We start from the raw sequence: 18861 nt of genomic DNA on the forward strand, positions 1-18861 counted from the left end.
TCCCCTGAATGCCTAAACCTTGGCTGTATAAGAAGAGCGTATTGAACGGGAAGTCTCCCTGCGGCTGTCTGAACAGCCACTTGAATACCCGCACTGTTTGGGGGTGCTCAGCTGCCACCAGACAGCTGCTGGGAAGAACCCCAGAGTGGATTGAGACACAGAACTCAACAGCTGGGCCTAGTGACTGTGCATCTCCTAGTAGAGTGGGCTTTGGAGGGCCCTTAAAACCCTCCTTTCGTGGGTACACATAGGAATCATTTTGAGTGGTTTCTTCATGGTTCTGTGATTGCAGGTGAAGAAGTAAACAGTTTGCTTTCTGCATCCTTGAAACTTCTTTTCCCACCTAAGGTCTTGAGGGGAAACATCAGTGCCTAGTTGCAGTCTGACCCTGGGCTGGGGCCTTTGTCAGTGAGGTTCTTCTATCCTCCTTTGTGCTCTCAACTTCTGAGACCTGTGATTTGGGGAGAATGCTGTCAGTATCCATGGAGTGTCTCCTCTTCTGTCATAGGAACCTGACATCTCTACCTGGGGAGTGCCTCAGAAGAGCAAGGAAAAGACCTAAGCAGCCCCAGAGTTGTGCAGGGGTTTGCTGTGGAAGTGTTGGAATGGAATTGGAAACTAAATCAATAATGATTCACTTTGGGTTTGCATAGCTCATTTTGTCTTAAAGAAATTCAGCTACCAGTGTTTCTACTTTTATCTTCACAAACACAAATATTTTGCATCTAGTTTATTTTTGTCCAAATGAGTTCATATTCTTTATATATGTATATAATTTATGTATTTCTTTTTTTTTTTGACTCTTTGGGTCATACCCGGTGATGCTCAGGGGTTACTCCTATGGCTCTGTACTCAGGAATCAGTCCTGGCAGTGCTTGGGTACCATATGGGATGCCAGGGATCGAACCCAGATTGGCCGCATGCCAGGCAAATGCTCTACCCGCATACTATTGCTCTGGCCCTTAAAAAATATTTTATTAGGGGGTATAGAGGCTACATTTGGCTGTGTTTGGGAGTCACTTCTCACTGTTTCCAGGAATTACTTTTGATGGTGCTTAGGGGATCAGCGGGGGTCTGTTGCATGCAAGGCAAGCGCCTCATCCTCTGTATTTTCTCTCTGTCCCCAGATATTAATTCTGTGTGTGTGTGTGTGTGTGTGTGTGTGTGTGTGTGTGTGTGTGTGAGTGAGGGAATGGTGTATGTATACACACACACACACTATTTCCTTGTATTTAGTTAATTCTGCCCACTGAGACTATAGTAGTCTGGGTTTCATATTTTGAATTGTTTGATGTGGCTTTTTATGCCATTATTATTATTATTATTATTTTTGATGTGAAACTTAAAGGACAAGGACAGAGAGGGAAGATAGATAATGACATTTGTAAGAGAAGTAAACAAAATGCAGGCATTGTAGACCCTGTCCTGAAATTGAACACCCTGGCCTGGCTCACAGCTCTTGCAGGTAATTTAGAGAAACTGTATTTGGGAATTTCTTTTGTAGTGGTCCAACTGGGTTAGCAGCCACTTCAATCGGCTGAGCTATAGTGATAGAAGTGGACCCATACAATAGACAACTAACCAGGGAAACCCATCCATTCATGGCTTGTGGTCACACATGCTGGCTGTGACATTTGTTCCTGCTGTGGTGCCTGCACACCGGGTGTTTTCAATCTTTAGCTATGGTGCCCACGTACACTGGCTGCAGGACTGCCTGAATCATCTCTGGGACTGGGGATCACAGACTGAAGAGCTGCCAGGATTGTGTGTGGGGGCGCCAGAGGTTCGACTCAGGCCAGCTTGGACCGTATGCTTGCCAAGTAAGCATTCTCAGCCAGGGAACCTAGGGGATGCTATAGAAGGGCAAGAGGTTTGCCAGGATCTAACTAATGAAATGATGTATAATGAGTTCAGATTACGTTCTAAGTACTCCCTCCCCTCCCTCCTCTCTCCTAAAATATGTTCTTTCTTGATTTATTTCTTTTTTGTTTTTGTTTTTGGGCCACACCCAGCTGTGCTTAGGGCTCCTGGCTCTGTGTTCTGTGATCAGGGATTATTCCAGATGGGGTTCAGGGGACCATTTATGATGCCTCAGATCAGATCAGGTTGGCCATGTGCAAGGCAAGCACCATAGCACATTAGCTATTGTTCCAGCCCCTCTTTCTTTTCCTTTCTTGCTTGCTTGCTTGCTTGCTTGCTTGCTTTTTGGGTCACACCTGGCTCTGCACTAAGGAGTTACTCCTGGCGGTGCTCAGGGGACCATAAGGGTTACTGGGAATCAAACCCGGGTCAGCCGCATGCAAGGCAAACACCCTACCCACTGTGCTATCTCTCCAGCCCCCACCCCAACCCCTCTTTCTTAATATCTTACAGCAAGTACTTTTTGGTTTTCTCGTTTGTTTGTTTCTTTGTGTGGGGGCCATACCTGAGCCAGGTGAACTTGGGGAGCATGCTGTTCATGCTGTTCTGTGGCTTGAGTGTGGGGCCCTGGCATGCAAAGCAAGTGGATCACGTACTCTGACCCTCTGAGCTAGCTCCCTGGGCTTTACACTAATTTTTTAGGTTAGCCTGATTTTTCAAGTGTTTTTAATGTTTTCTAGTTCATTGTCAAGTAGCTGTTGTTAAACTCACTAGGTCTTGAATGATTTTCTGTGTTGTAAATATGGTGAGCCTTTATTTAGAGTAAGCAATAGGCATTCTATTGATAGTCATTCAGAAAGGGTTTCCCCCTCCTGAGGTGGGGGAGATAGTACAGAGGGATGAAGCACATGCCTTGCACGCACTGGGCCCCAAGTTCATTCCCAGGTAGTAGTCCTGAGGACTGCCGGGTGCCCCTTGGCAAAGCTGGGAGACTCCTCTTTCCTGCACACCCTTTACCCCCCAAAGTTTCCCAGTTCCAGATCTGCGGAGATAGTGAAAGTGGTAGAGGAGACAAGCTTAGTATGTGTGAGGTCCCGGGCTTGATACCTGGCACACTGAGCCCACACCCCAGATCCTATTCTCCCTATCCAAACACCCCCATTCCATGACAAGAGTTTGCACCTTACTTTGGTGCTTACACACTTTTAGCTGGTGCTGCCCGGGGACACACGTATTAGTTGTGGTTTACATGCTTGGTTACAGTGTGTCAGAGAAGTCACACTCTGGTAGCACCAGGGGTCCCAAATGGCAGTGCCTCTGGGGTTGCATTTGACTGTGGGCTGGTGCTGTCATCAAACTTTAAGTGTCATCATGCTTTCAAGGCAGGCGCTCTACCACTGAGCTAACTCCAGAGCCCCTGTCCCCCCCCCCCTTTAAAAAAATGGATGCAGAGGTATAAATGACTAAGAAGAAATTTAACAGATACCATTAGATGGCTCCAGGTACTACTGATCAGTATCTCTGACCATCCTTTCGGTGTCCACTCTGAGCTGGTTTTGAGTTGTGTTGAGAAATCACCAGATCTTAGTCAGTCACGTGCACTCTCACACCTTGTTTTACAGTGTCTTTCCTTTGAGATCTAATAGTCTGAATTGGGAACTATGGAAGTTAGTATTCATTAAAGCAGTGAAATGGAACACACAGAATATGCATGCCTGTAAAATGGGCATGCTTGAAAAATTTGTTTTTTTTTCTTTTTTTGGGTCACACCCAGCAATGCAGAGGGGTTATTCCTGGCTCATGCACTCAGGAATTACTCCTGGCGGTGCTCGGGGGACCATATGGGATGCTGGGAATCAAACTCGGGTCAGCCGCATGCAAGGCGAACGCCCTACCCGCCGTGCTATCACTCCAGCCCCAAATTTGGGGTTTTTAAATTTAGTTTTGGACCACATCTAGCCTTGCCTGGAAGCCTCTCCTGGATCTCACTCAGGGGTTACTTGCTTCTGGAAGTCGTGGGGGTTGGGGGAGGGGGAGGGATGGTTAAGATGATAACTGTGCAGTACCAAGACTCCAGCATGCCAGTCATAGGCTCAGCCCAGTGAGCCATCTCCCTGGCTCAAATGGGCATGGTTTTTATTTAGTTTTTACAGTGCTGGGGTGGAACCCCAGATCTCATGCATTGAAGGCAAGAACTCTACTGCTGAGCCACATTCTTGGTCTCCATGGTATGATTTTACAAATTTATATCATAGGGGACCACTTTGGATTTTGGGAAGCTCAGGTTTACTTCTGCTATGAGGTATCACATTGCAAAGCACTGCTGCATTATGATCAGGGATGTAAAAACTACTTAGATTGCTTTGGAATTATTAACTAATTTTAAGTCACTAGTTTTCCTAAATGGTGTATGAGGCACTATACAGTATGAGTTGGTCTTCAGATCATGTGTAGGATATATATATATGCAGCCCAGCTCTGGTCCCAGGATAGTAGTTCCTCCAGATGCATTGTTGCTGTTCTGTGACTTCTCAGCTTTAGGACCCAGCACTCCTACAGTCAGCATCTGCAGACAGCATTTCTCTCCCAAGACCATCTCCCCCTCTACTCCAAATTTTCAGTGAAAGGCTGCCACCTTGTGGTTTTTAAAAAATACAGGATTTCAGAAAAGCTTGTGAATAAAATACTGTCCAATCTTTTAAAGAAAGTCTTATTAAGAAAAGATCCGAGTGCCAGAATGATAGCACAGTGGATAGGGCATTAGCCTTGCACACGGCTGCCTGGGTTTCATTCCCTGGCACCCCGTATGCTCCCGAGTTCTGCCAGAAGTGATCACTAAGTGTGGAAAGCTTATTCCTAAGTAAGCCCTGAGCACTGTTGGATGTGGCCCCCAATCAAAAAATAACAAAAATTGTCAAATCTTTTCCTTTAAATTACTTTGCTTATGCTTTGTACAGTATAAGATTTATCTTAAGACTTCTGTTACAGATTCCCTTTTTAGCCCATTCTCAGCTATAGTGAAAATAGTTACGAAAAGTTTAAGAGCTGGTGTGGGGAGTGGTGTGGTTGCTTAGCATACCTATCTTCTTGTAAGTGTGTGGTCATGAGTTCAAATCCCTGGTGTCCCACATGCACCAACAGGGTCTTGGCAGTTGTACAGCCTCTGATCCCTGACTTCAGGAACAGTTTTTGCTGCCCTGCAGCCAGGTATATGAGCGCCACAGAAAGGACTGTCACCCGTGGCGAACACTGCAGCTAGAGAGATGTGTTGGCACTGCAGTGGTGAGGGGCAAGGGAAGCAGTACAGCTCTAACTGCCATGTGCCCAGCTCTCAGGAGTGGGAGCACACTGAGCACTGCTGCGTGAGCACCACAGCCCGGGGGTGTACAGCCTCTAGAGCACGTTGGCCAGTTGTGTGCAGCCCTGGGCATTGTAGCATCACCATGGAAGGGAAGAGGGTGAGAGAATGAAATAATGAAACAGCAGAAATTGATGACTAAGAAATTTTGAAATGCAATTATTTGGACTGAAGCACATGCTTTTCTTATGGGGCGCACAGTGGGGGAACATATGTGGAATTGCTCCCGGTGGGGCTTGGGGCACCCATATGGGATGCCATAGATAGAGGTAGGCAAACGCCCTCCCTGCAGTGCTATCGCTCCAGCTTCTAAAATCAAACCCATTGGGGCCAGAGCGATAGTACAGTGGGGAGGGCGTCTGCCTTGCATACAGCCAACCTGGGTTTGATCCCCGGCGTCTCATATGGCTCCCCGAGCACCACCAGTAGTAATTCTTGAGTGCAGAGCCAGGAGTAACTCCTGAGCATTGCTGGGTGTGATTGAAAAAGGGGGAAGAAAAACCCCAAACCCATGGTGTGAGTGTGTGACGCAGGTGCTCTGCCTTGGACCTCTATCCCTGGCCCCATACAGCCTTTATTTAAACCGTCCCTTGTTTTCTGCTTCAGTAGGGAGGAGGGAGGCTTGAAGTCAGGGGTGTGACTTGATGTTTTACATGTCTTCAAATCTATTACAGTTATGCTAAGAAAGAATCCGACCTTAATGGAGCCCAACTCAAGCTTCGAGAGTATGAAGCAGCACTGAATTCTAAGGACGCGGCTCTGGCTACGGCGCTTGGTGACAAAAAAAGCTTAGAGGGGGATTTGGAGGATCTGAAGGATCAGGTGGCACAGGTGAGTGAGCTCTGCTCTTTACCATTTGTGGCAGGATACGCGTTGGGTGGTGTTTAATATCACCGGGAATTTCAGTTGACTATTTTCTTGGATGTCTTGCCTGAAGGAGGGTTGTCTCCCATTTTCAGTGTTTCCTCCATCACCGAGCCTGGACTGTGCAGCTCTTGTGGCTTCTCTGATGGGCCTTTTGGCTCCTCTTGTGTTTTGTTCTCAAGCCCATTTGGATACTGCATCCAGGTGTGAGGCCGGGAAAGGTGTCATAATGTTGCTCCTCACCTGGAAATGTGAAAGTGGTGGCTAAAATTGTTGGCTGGATATTTGAAGTAGGAGTTTGAGGTCTGTTCCAGACTCTGCTGCCAGTCACCAGATTGGACAAGTGTTTTGTGGTCAGCCAGAGCTGTGGTTGAAATTAAAATGAATCCCACATGTCTTGATAAACTAGAGAAACTTGATTTAAGCCATCATATCTTTTAAGCTCATTACTAAATGATTGCCATGTAATTTTCCTTAATTCTTTTTCCCTGTGACAGTTGGAAGCCTCATTAGCTGCTGCCAAAAAGCAGTTGGCAGATGAAACTTTACTTAAGGTGGATTTGGAGAACCGCTGTCAGAGCCTTACTGAGGACCTGGAGTTCCGAAAAAGCATGTATGAAGAGGTAAATGCAGTTCTACTTTTTGTAGGAAATGTAAGGGTCCAAAAGCACTTCATTAAAACTATATATATAATAGAAAGGGAGAATTATTTTAAGGTAATAACTCACTCAAAGTACTTCTGTAAAAAAAAGGCTGCATGTAAGAACTCAGTCTGAAAAAAAAAAAGCAAGCAAACAAAAAGAACTCAGTCTGTCGTGGCAAAGCGTGATTCCACTTCGTCTAATTTATAAATGGTTACAGCAGCTGGTTTTCATCAACCTATTTAAGCACCTGTTAGTTTCCTTTCTTGCCTGGTAAATGATTCCAAAATGTAGCAGCAGGAATCGGAGAGTTGCTAGGTCGGAGATTATGACTTTTCAGGGTCTCTCCTGAGACTCTGGTCACTGGGCTGGAGGAAACTTCTCTGAGCTCGTTCATCAGACTGTGGTTCAGTGTAGGGTTGCTGGTGAGGCTGTTTCCTCGACTAAGTGGGGAGAGCAGGAGTGGACAGAAGCTGCCGCATCTCTGTCCTGACCACAGAAGTGACCCAGCGCCTCTTCCACCGCCCCATGTGTCATCAGCGTGGGAGGGCAGCCCAGCGTGTGACTGTCAGGAGCCAGCAGCCAGACCGGGGCTGTGCCAGGGAGTTAGTAACAAACTTGAAGACAAGAGAATGTGTTTTTCCTCCACATTTGAGAGTGTTGGAGTTAATCCCGGGGTGGGGATGACTACGACGACAATGACACTTGTAGTTAAATACTTAATGCTTTTATTTTATTTTTTAATTTATTTTCTTGAACACTGAAAACAATCACATTATGATATCTTTCCACAGATGTAGCAAAATTTATATAACCATTTTTTAATTTTCTTGCTATAAAAACATTCCAATGATCATCCTTGTATATTTGAATATACATTTGGCTTATGTTCTTTTTAAATTGAAGCACAGTGAGATATACAGTTACAAAGTTGTTCATGACTGAGTTTTAGCAATACAGTGTTCTCATACCCATGCCTTTCCCATTTCCCACCACCAATGTCTCCTCCCCATCAGCCTGCCTCTATGGCAGACACTTTGGTTTGCAGTACTGTTACTGAGAGGGTATCATGCATATCACTTTACTCACTTTCAGCACCCAATTCTTTTTCAGAGTGATCATTGGCATTGTAGTGGTCCTTTCTCTGACCTAACTGCACCCCCCAATCCCTACCCTGAGTATTCCCCCCCACCCCCATACACACATACACACACACACACATCCCCAGCTTCCTACTATGGACCAGTTCTCCTGACCCTTATTTCTGTTCTCTTCACTCATACTGTTTTTTTTTTTTTTATATATTGCACAGTGAGTGTGATCATTTTTTTGCTATCCATCTCTCTTTGACTCATTTCAGTATGATACTCTCCATGTCCATCCATGTATAAGCAAATTTCATGATTTCATTTTTTTTCTTAATGAATGTATAGTATTCTGTCGTGTAGGTGTACCATAGTTTAGCTACTCATCTGTTCTTGGACACTGAGTAAATAATGGTTTTAGAAGTAAAATGAATAACTTTGAAAAGTGCTGGGCCTGAGCAACAGTACAGTGGGTAGTGTGCTTGCCTTGTGTGTGGCCAACCTGAGTTCGATCCCTGGCTTCCCATCTGGTCCCCTGAGCACCACCAGGACTAATTTTTTAGTACCGGGCCAGGAGTAACCCCTGACCACTGCTGGTGTGCACCCCGCTCCTACCTCAGCATCCTCATCCCCCCAAAACAAAAGCCAGTGCTTTAAAAATAATTATTTATTGTAAACTTTAATTATTTAATTGGGAAAAATAAAAATTTGATCTGACATTTTTCCCTAAAAGAGAGGTAAAGATTAAAGGGAAAAACTAACCAAAGGCTGTCTGTAAACTAGAAATGCTATCAAAATGTAGCTTGGCTCTTTAAAAGGGAAATATTTTTTATTTTAAGCTTATGTCTTTTTTTTGTTAAAATTGCTTCTTATCTGTCATTACTTGTTTTTTGCTTTTTTGGTCACACCCAGCGATGCACAGGGGTTACTCCTGCCTCTGCATTCAGGAATTACTCCTGGTGGTGCTTGGGGGACCATATGGGATGCTGGGAATCAAACCCGGGTTGTCCGAGTGCAAGGCAAATGCGTTACCTGCTGTGCTATCACTCCAGCCCCAGGAGGATATAATTCTATTTAATAAATATACCTTATGAACCATTGACGAGAAAGTGGGGGAAAAAGAAGGGAGACAGAAAAAGGGCAAAAATCATTTGTATATTCAGAAGTTGTTAAACATTTAATTTGTATATTTTCATCATTTATGGATCCTTCTCTTTGATTGGGAGATTAAAAACTGGAAATTAGACCCTGATTTTTCTAATTCTGTAGAGTTCTTTGCAGCAGACAATTAAGAGAAAGAGGAAGTCAATACACAGAAAAACTGCCTGCAGACAGAAATAAGAATTTCAGTGGGTTATATCTCCCTCTAGTGGCTGTTTTAATTATTGCCATTAAAGGCTTCTGTCTTCTCATAGCTGGATGCTGGAACAGAGATTTTATTCTAGGATTTGTCTTCTTAACAATGTTAGTTTTAGATAGTTTCTTAAATCATAAAGTATAATGTGCCTATTATCATCTCTCTCTCTCTTTTTTTTTTTGCTTTTTGGGTCACACCCAGCGATGCACAGGGGTTACTCCTGGCTTACTCAGGGGTTACTCAGGAATCACTCCTGGTGGTGCTCAGGGGACTATATGGAATGCTGGGAATCGAACCCTGGTTGGCTGCGTGCAAGGCAAACGCCCTACCCGCTGCGCTATTGCTCTAGCCCTTATCTTCTTTATTTTATTTTTTGGTTCTGGGCCATACTTAGCAGTGCTATAGGCTATTCCCGATTCTTCCTGGCTAGTGGGGGAGAGGATTGATTGCTCCTGGTGCCTGAGAAAGACCATGTGGGGCCTGGGGTTGAGCCTAAACCTCCCCGTCTCCTCTCCCCCACCCATGCAAAACATGCTCAGCCTGTTGAGCTATCCTAGCAAAAATGTTGAGCTTATGTCTGTTGCATCTTAATATACATAAAAAAGTAGATTTTTTAATGCATAAATTCTAGTTGAAATTGCTTTGATAAGATTAACTTTTCAGGTGGATTTTTCTGAGAAATGTTCTTAGGTCATCAGTAAAAGTTTAGGAAAACAACTAATATTTGAGTGTACATAGTTACCCGTGACTTTGTGATATTTAAGTAACTCTTCCTTCCTTCCTTTAGAGAAATTAGTAGCTGTGCTATTGAGATGAACCATAAAATTCATAGCTCTTGAAATGAATGAATGTGATAAGTGAGCAAATGGTGTTTCTTAATTACTAAAATACCATTTCTTTCATTCGTTCATCTCACTTGAGAGAATCTGCTTACGCGTCTGGTGTCTGGCGGGTTTCAGGTGGCCCTGGCCTCTCTCAGTGATTGTCTGTGCAGCCACACTAAGCAGCTTGTTTCCTGTCCTTTCTCTCCCTCCCCAGGAGATCAATGAAACCAGAAGGAAGCACGAAACTCGCCTGGTAGAAGTGGATTCTGGGCGTCAGATTGAGTACGAGTACAAGCTGGCTCAGGCCCTTCACGAGATGAGGGAGCAGCATGATGCCCAAGTGAAGCTGTACAAGGAGGAGCTGGAGCAGACCTACCATGCCAAAGTGAGCGGCGGCCCACCCCTGCCCCACAGGCCCGCAGCCCCCAGGAACACGACTTGCTGTTTGTGTGTTCCCATTTCCTGAGATGAATGACTGGTTTTCTAGTTTACTGATCTTAGTGAGAACAACAAACAAAGTCTACAATGTAAATGTTTCTAAAAATTATTAGGAAAAAAGTAGGCTTATTCCAGTTTTATTATAGATCTACATTTTTATCATAGTTTAACACTTTCTTTTAGTGCCATGTATTATTCACACCATGTCATGGAAGTTAAGCACAAATCATATACCTTTCTTCAAACAATAAGCCCTGTGCATACATTTAATAGTCAGTAGGTATTGGACTGCCTGAGTTGTGACTTCCATGTCATCATTGAATATAGAGTGTGACCACCACACTTTTGTCTTTAACAAGAAAAAAGGCATGTGGAAAATGGTATTTCTTCCTCTGCCACTACTATTCATTTAGAAAATATTGTAGGAATTCCTCCATGTGTAAGCACATATGCAAAAATCTATGCCATCACAAATGAGTACAACATTTCACTCCAGTTTGTTAAATGTTATGTGATTAGATTAAAAAAAAGGGTCATGGAGATATTGAAAATAAGTTTTATTGTCTTAAACTGTGTCTGCTGCTTTTAATCCATTTTATGTGAATTAGTTATTGGTGAAGGGAGAGATGTTTTAATCTCTGAGTTCGGCCATCTTACGGCGCATACCCCTCGCCAGGAAGAGGTAGCATTTAAAATTGCATGCTCAACACACACGGGGAATAGAATATTACAGGTACTTGGTGGAGAAGGATATTGTTTCTACCCAAGGAACTGTATCTTTACTTCTGAAAGAAGTATTTTTATCTGTTTCAAAATGCTGTATACGTTTGTGCTTCTTGCTTAATGCTTTATCGTGAGTACTGGGTGGATTTCGGTATGTGATACCCCCTGAGCCCTTCCGCCCATCACAACAGCCAAATTGCTGTTCAGTTTCTATTTGAGATTTTCGAGATACAGGGAATTAAATATTGAATTAATAAACTTTAGTGTTGTTAAACATTGGAAGTTGAGTTGAAAGGTCAAGAAGACCTAGGTAATAATTTCCCACCTTGTCATCAAAACTCCATGATGCTTTTCTTGTGTTTCGGCAGCCAGTTACATGAGCAAGACTCTCACTTCCTCATTTGATCAAATTCACTAGATAAAACTGACAGGTTTGCTTTTTCATTCAGCTCGAGAATGCCAGACTATCTTCAGAGATGAACACTTCTACTGTCAACAGTGCCCGGGAAGAACTGATGGAAAGCCGGATGAGAATCGAGAGCCTTTCCTCTCAGCTCTCTAACCTCCAGAAAGAGGTAAGCGAGACAGATGCTGGAGTTGAGCATGAAGGATGCTGCCGCAGCATCTCTCTGCTTTGCTCTGCCTGAAGTTGTGCCTCCCTGTGCCAGAGGGGATGGTCTCCTGCACTTTGGTTTCACAGCATTCCCCAGACGTTGGCATTGCGCCGTGTACAAACATTCTCTGAGCAGAGACTGTTACTTCTCAGTTAATAGATGACCCAGAGCTCAGGGAGGGCCCTTTGAGGAACCAACCTGCACTTTATTCATGTGGCCCGCTTTATCCACTTCTGACCTGTCAGCAGCTGCACAGCCTTACGCCATTCTGCTCGTGCTGCTCCTCTCTCCCCTGTCTGGGCGCGCATCCTGGAAAACAGGCAGAGATTCCTCAGGGGCGGGGAGCGCTTTGTTTCTCGACAAGTTCTCTCAGTGTGTGGACTCCACAGTAGTTTGAGTTTTGAGAAGTGGCAAGTATTGGCTTGAGTATAAACTAGGAATTGGGTGGCTCCTTTTATTTGTAAGATGAATGGCAGAGGAACGTTGCGAGGAGCTGGGTAATGAGCTCTAGGCACAGTACATGCTGGCTGTGGCCCTTCTGGGCCTCCGCTTCCGCCCAGAGCTGGTCTGGACAGCGGGCAAAAGCGCACGCACACCCATTAGTTTCAGGTTTGAGTCACTGCTCACCTGAACCTTGGGAAGTAACTTTAACATTTTTTCCATAAGGAGATGTTTTAGATTTTACTTTCTAAGTAAGAATAGACTACCTTAGCATTTTTTTCTATAAACGTACCTGTTTCTGCTCAGGGATCACTCCTGGCAGGGCTCAAACCCAGGTGGGCCGTATGCAATGCAGGCGCCTTACCCACCGGACCCTTGCTCTGGCCTGCTTTCACTCCCTGCCCCTCTCCGCAGGGATCAGACCCAGAGTCTCAGACATGTAAGGCGGATGTTCTACTGCTGAGCCACCTCTCTGGCTCCTGAGTATTTTCTTTTAGAAATTTAACAGATAATCTTTTTTCACCTTATACTCCCTTTTTGTGTGGTAGTGGTGGTGGGGGAGCACTGAGAGGTGCTCAGAGACCATTCCTGGCTCTCTCAGGAGCCATTCCAGCTGGGGCTTGGGGATCATATGGGAACTGGGATTGAACCTGGGTTGGCTGTAGGTAAGACAAGCTGTTTCAGTTATACATTGTTCCAATACTCATCCCTGTGTTGGTGATTTCTAAATGTTTCTAAACCCTGGGAGTTTCCAGAAGCTAATTCCTAGGAAATAGGAGAGGGCAAGGCAAGCACTTCTTCAGCAAGAGAGAAAGTTTTTAACTTCTCTGCTGGGGTGGGTGGTGGAGGTCGAAATCCTTTCTTCTATTCGTCACTGATACTAGATTCTGTGAGAAATAATATACTTGAAGGCAATATTTTCATTGTGTGTGTGTAGGTGGGTGGGTGGTTTTTGAGTCATACCCTGCAGGGCTTCTGTTTGACTCTGTGTTCAGGATCACTTATAGTGCCAGTGATTGAACCCTGGTTAGTCGTGTATAAGCCAGGTGCCTTACTCTCTGTACTGTTCTTAAACTCTGTTAATTAATAACTTTAACCATGATTTGATAATCATGATTTGCTACAGTGATCTGTAGCACTGTAGCACTGTCCTCCCGTTGTTCATCGATTTGTTCGAGCAGGCCCAGTAACATCTCCATTGTGAGACTTGTTGCTACTGTGTTTGACGTATCGAATATGTCATGGGTAGCTTGCCAGGCTTTGCTGTGCGGGCGAGATATTCTCGGTAGCTTGCCGGGCTCTCTGAGAGGGGCAGAGGAATTGAACTCGGGTCGGCCAGGTTGGCCGCATGCAAGGCAAAAGTCCTACCCGCTGTGCTATCGCTCCAGATTATCATAAAGGAAAAAAACTGTCTCAATATTTTCCTGCTATATGATTAATGGTCTCCGTTGTTAAGTCATAGGGTTTCTCAGGCTGCCTGTTAGGCCATAGAATTTCCTGTGCTTACATGACTCACTTAGTGAAGAGCTTAACACCCAGGGTCTGGCAATGCAGCTTCGACAGGATCACTACACATTAGTCAGCCCATGGCCCTCCCAAGTCATTCATTAGCTTTCAGAGTGGAGGGGAGATCTTTCAGGTGGTGGTCTGATGTAGACAGCTTCATTTATGAACCATTCTGGGTCATGAGGTCATTCTCTGCTTGCTAGGAGTCTCGTGGGTGTCCAGTGGCTAAGTCAGGGGCACTGGGCTTCACGCATTTCACTCTGGGTAGCAGGAGGAGTGCAGTTACTTGAAATGCAATTTTAAATATTCCTGTTTAAGATGCCAAGGAATTTTAAAACTGGTATGCCTAGTTTTAATTTTTCCCTCTTGTTCTACCAAGCAGTGGAGACTTTGGGGTGTATGAGTTGAGACTCAGGTTAACTCTGCCTGACCTGCTCCTCTTGCTGCCCTTTGGTTCTTTCCCTCCCAGTGTGATACATAATAAGGGAACTGAACTTAGGTGATTGTTTTCTTTGTGAGAAAATAAACTATAAGAAGCAGTAAAGTAACAATGTAACACTGTCCTGTTGTTCATCGATTTGCTCCATCAGGCCCGGTAACATCTCCATTGTGAGACCTGTTACTGTGTTTGGCATATGAATAAGTCACGGGTAACTTGCCAGGCTTGCGGGTGAGATACTCTCTATAGCTTGCCGGGCTCTCTGAGAGAGGGGCGGAGGAATTGAACTCGGGTCGGCCATGTTGGCTTGCGTGCAAGGCAAATGCCCTACCGCTGTATAAAGTCACGCTCACGGTCTAACCGTTGTTCATCGATTTGCTCGAGCGGGCCCAGTAACGTCTCCATCATGAGACTTGTTGTTATGAGACTTGTTGTTACTGTGTTTGGCATATCGAATACGTCACGGGTAGCTTGCCAGGTTCTGCCATGCGGGCGAGATACTCTTGGTAGCTTGCCGGGCTCTCCGAGAGGGGTGGAGGAATCGAACTCGGGTCGGGCATGTTGGCCGCTTGTAAGGCAAACACCCTATCGCTGTGCTATCGCTCCAGCCCCGCTGTATAAAGTAATAAGTAAATATAAGTGGGCAACTTATATATGGGCAATAAATATAGTAAGTAAAACATAAGTGGGCAACTGATTTCTGTTTATAGCCTTTTGTGTGTGTATGTGTGTGTGTGGGGTCCTGTGTGGCAGGTGGACGGCACCTGCTGGTGCTCAGGGGACCTGTGCAGCAGGGATGAGACCAAGGTGGCAGGCTCATGGCCGGCGCCCATCCTCATACTGGCTTTTGCCCTCGAGCACTTTTTTTTCCCTAAGTGATTTCAGGTGATTCTCCAAAAAATGTTTCATCCACCCTTAGGTTTCCTTTATTGAAATTCCTATCTTTTTCTTTCTTTTTTTTTTTTTTTTTTTTGGTCAGTTTAGATGCTTGAACTAAAAGCTTTATATAGACTTGACTTTTTACTAAGACCATAGCTTAAAGGTAAAGGTAAAGGCCCTCCCGTTGATCGTCGATTTGCTCGAGCGGGCCCAGTAACGTCTCCATTGGAGACTTTGTTGTTACTGTGTCTGGCATATCGAATACTCTCGGTAGCTTGCTAAGACCATAGCTTAAAATGGTTTTAATTGGCCAAATACAGAGAAGGTAGTGGCTTATTTATATTCACAGTTGGTGAATGTATCCTTTTTTGGTCTTTTATAAACCAAAATTTTCCTGAGAGCAGAACAGTAATTTGTATTTTAGGAGTTTAGGTTCTTAATTTCTCAAGGCCCAAACCTTTAAAGTTGTACTATGAGAGATACCTTAGGGTTCTATTTGTCTAGGAAATGAATTAAAATAGCTGTCTTGTCTTACTGGGTTGGAGTGTATCTAGAAAGTAAATGTGTTTCCTTGAATCCAAAGTCTAGAGCATGTTTGGAGCGGATTCAGGAGCTGGAGGACTTGCTTGCTAAAGAGAGAGACAACTCTCGGCGCATGCTGACTGACAAGGAGAGAGAGATGGCGGAAATCCGGGATCAGATGCAGCAGCAGCTGAATGATTATGAGCAGCTTCTTGATGTGAAGTTAGCCCTGGACATGGAGATCAGTGCTTACAGGAAACTCCTAGAAGGCGAGGAAGAGAGGTAAGTACTTGAGGCTTCTCCCTACCTCCTCAGTCTTTTTTAGAAATCTTTTAATTTTATTGAAAGACTAGAATTAGAGTTTTTTTTTTTTGGGGGGGGTCATACCCAGAGATGCTAAGGGGGTTACTCCTGGTGCTGCACTCAGGAATTACTCTTGGTGGTTTTCGGGGCACTGTATGGGATGCTGGGAATCGAACCCAGGTCGGCCGTGTGCAAGGCAGTTGCCCTTACCTGCTGTACTATCGCTCTAGCCCCTTTTTTGTTTTCCTAAATGAAGGCACTTTTTTTTTGCCAAAACAACAGTACAGCAGGGAAAGTGCTTGCCTTGCCAGTGGCCGAGTCTAGTTTGTTACTCAGCAACACTGATGGTCCCCTGAGCCTCCAGGAGTGAGCCCTGAGTACAGAGCTAAGAGCAGTGGTGTGGCCTCAAAACAGACAGACAAGGACCTTTAAATATCTTCTCTCATTTCTTAGCACTTAGAGATACAAGTCATAGTAAAACATCATTTTGTTGCCTCAACAGCAGAAAATGCTGCTCAAGTAATCTAAACCCTGGACTAAATGTATCAGGAATGATCCTTTGAGATTTCAAATGTTTTAATAATTCAGTATGTTGGAAAATATTCAAGACATTGAAAGAGACTTCATTTTTACATTTCAAACCCGGTTAGTGGAAAAACACTTAGTCTGAGAAAATAAATTCTGAAGGTGAAGTGGCCAACTTACAACAAGATGTTCTAATAGTTCTAGTCTGTTTCTAGGGAACACATTCAGATTATTGCTCAGAATAATAATCACAGCATGCAGAATTCCTATGGTTGGGACGTAGGTTCACCTGGTCTAACAGATGGGCTTAGCAAGGCAGACTGCTGGCCGCTGGCTCTCAGAGGAATGTGCTTGACGAACAGCATGGCTCTTTCCCGGCAGACTGAAGCTCTCTCCGAGCCCGTCCTCGCGGGTGACCGTGTCCCGAGCGTCTTCTAGCCGCAGCGTGCGGACCACGAGAGGGAAGCGGAAGAGAGTAGATGTGGAGGAGTCAGAGGCGAGCAGCAGCGTGAGCATCTCCCATTCTGCATCTGCCACCGGGAACGTGTCCATTGAAGAGATAGACGTGGATGGCAAGTTCATCCGCCTGAAGAACACGTCAGAGCAGGTGCGAGCGTGCGAGGCCTGCTGTGGGCTGGCAGCAGGCCGGGCTTCGGGGTGGCTGCCCTCCACGGCTCACAGCTCATCTGTCTGTTCTGGGTTCATTCAACCTCACCCACTTAGTTTTTCTCATCTGCGTTCTTGAATACATGAAGAAAGGAATGACAAAGGAGGTTGAGGAGCTGGTGCTTTGGGAAAGAAAGTGAAATGTGGGTGGAGGGTTCACAAAGAAGAAAAAGGATATTTTTTCTTCCTGTTTTCTAAGCTTACGTCCCTTTATATTAAAAACTTAAACAAGTATTGCTGATAGTAAGGATTAAGAGAATTAAGAGAACTAGATTGTATCTTAGGTTTGTAAGACTCACCTGATTTAGTTATAGTAGGATGATTTAATTTAGAGCACATCCTCTTTCTTTCTAAGCTTCTCTTTCTCCTTTTTTTTTTAAATTTTTAAATTTATTTTAATTAAATGCTTTATAGTTCACTGCAGCATTGTGAGTATTAGTTGTTTTGCTGAACCATGTTCTCATTTTTATAGTGGAAAATACCAGTCATAGGAATACCTATAAAGCTGTTTTAGTCTAACTGTGTGGTTTATAACCCTTTAGCAAATAAAAGATTATTTGATAATTCTGTAACTTTATATATTTAGAGTGACCTCCTTTTATGTTCTGTGAATAGGATCAACCAATGGGAGGTTGGGAGATGATCCGAAAAATTGGAGACACATCAGTCAGCTATAAATATACCTCAAGATACGTGCTGAAAGCAGGCCAGACTGTTACAGTAAGTGAATAACCCACCAATTAATTTCACTTTGTTTTCTTGTTTTTCTTTTGGGGGTCACACCTGAGTTGTGTGAATTTATACCTTACATTCAGGGATCACTTCTGGTAGGGCTCAGGGAGTATATTGGGTGACAGAGATTGAAACCCAGGTCAGCTACATGCCAGGCAAGTGCCTTATCTGTTGTACTATCACTCCAGCTCCCTAACTTTGGTGTGTTAGCTAATAGTTAATTGAATAAAATATTTGACTCAAAGAGATAGACTCTAGAAATGAGCATGTAAACATCTCTGACGTTATTGGGAAGTTGCAAATGTTATTAAAGGTGGAAAATTCTATTTTTGAGAGTGATAATTGACTATTAAAAGTAAAAAAATTGACTATTAAAAGTAAAAAAATCGGGGCTGGAATAATAGAACAGCAGGTAGGTTGTTTGCCTTGCACGTGGCCAACCCGGGTTTGATTTGCAGCATCCCATATGGTCCCCGAGCACCACCAGGATTAATTCCTGAGTGCAGAGCCAGGAGTAACCCGTGTGCATTGCCGGGTATGACCCAAAAAGCAAAAAAAAAAAAAAAAAAAGTAAAAAAATCTTTGAGTTCTTTTTATTTATTTTTTTGTTTTTTGAGTCACACCCGGCAATGCACAGGGTTTACTCCTGGTTCATGCACTCAGGAATTACTCCTGGCGGTGCTCGGGGGACCATATGGGATGCTGGGAATCGAACCCGGGTTGGCTGAGTGCAAGGCAAACGCCCTACCTGTTGTGCTATTGCTCCAGCCCCTATTTTCTCTTTTAATAGATCTAAAAATACCTGTCTCTTGATACTTGTAAACTGGTATAATTCATGAGCTAATGTTTGAGTGTACAAAGCTATTAGAGCTAGATCATACCTTAAAAATACAAATTTCAGGAAGCAGAGAGATTGCACAGAGGGTTAGAGAGCTTACCTGGCATGATGCTTAGATGAGAAGGACCCAGTTTCAATCAGTGTTATTGCATGGTCCTCTGAGTATTGTTGGGGGATCCCTGCCACCATGGACCTGGCTAGTTTGTTCTGACATTACTTTAGTCAGTTATATCCCTTAAGCTAGGA

At 44.2% G+C, this 18861-nt stretch overlaps 1 protein-coding gene across 1 annotated transcript in view; it reads left to right on the forward strand.

Annotated features, from left to right (window-relative positions):
• The window catches only part of LOC130032813 (lamin-B1), a 44875-nt gene that overhangs the window by 13472 nt on the left and 12542 nt on the right, over positions 1-18861 (forward strand). Inside the window, exons 2-8 of the mRNA XM_056124411.1 lie at positions 5893-6049; positions 6580-6705; positions 10204-10374; positions 11600-11725; positions 15613-15833; positions 16761-16986; positions 17661-17765. Of these exons, the coding sequence (XP_055980386.1) occupies positions 5893-6049; positions 6580-6705; positions 10204-10374; positions 11600-11725; positions 15613-15833; positions 16761-16986; positions 17661-17765 (1132 nt within the window). The remainder of the gene's footprint in view (positions 1-5892; positions 6050-6579; positions 6706-10203; positions 10375-11599; positions 11726-15612; positions 15834-16760; positions 16987-17660; positions 17766-18861) is intronic.

This window comes from Sorex fumeus, unplaced genomic scaffold, assembly GCF_029834395.1.
Source record: "Sorex fumeus unplaced genomic scaffold, SorFum_2.1 ptg000051l, whole genome shotgun sequence".
NCBI lineage: Eukaryota > Metazoa > Chordata > Mammalia > Eulipotyphla > Soricidae > Sorex > Sorex fumeus.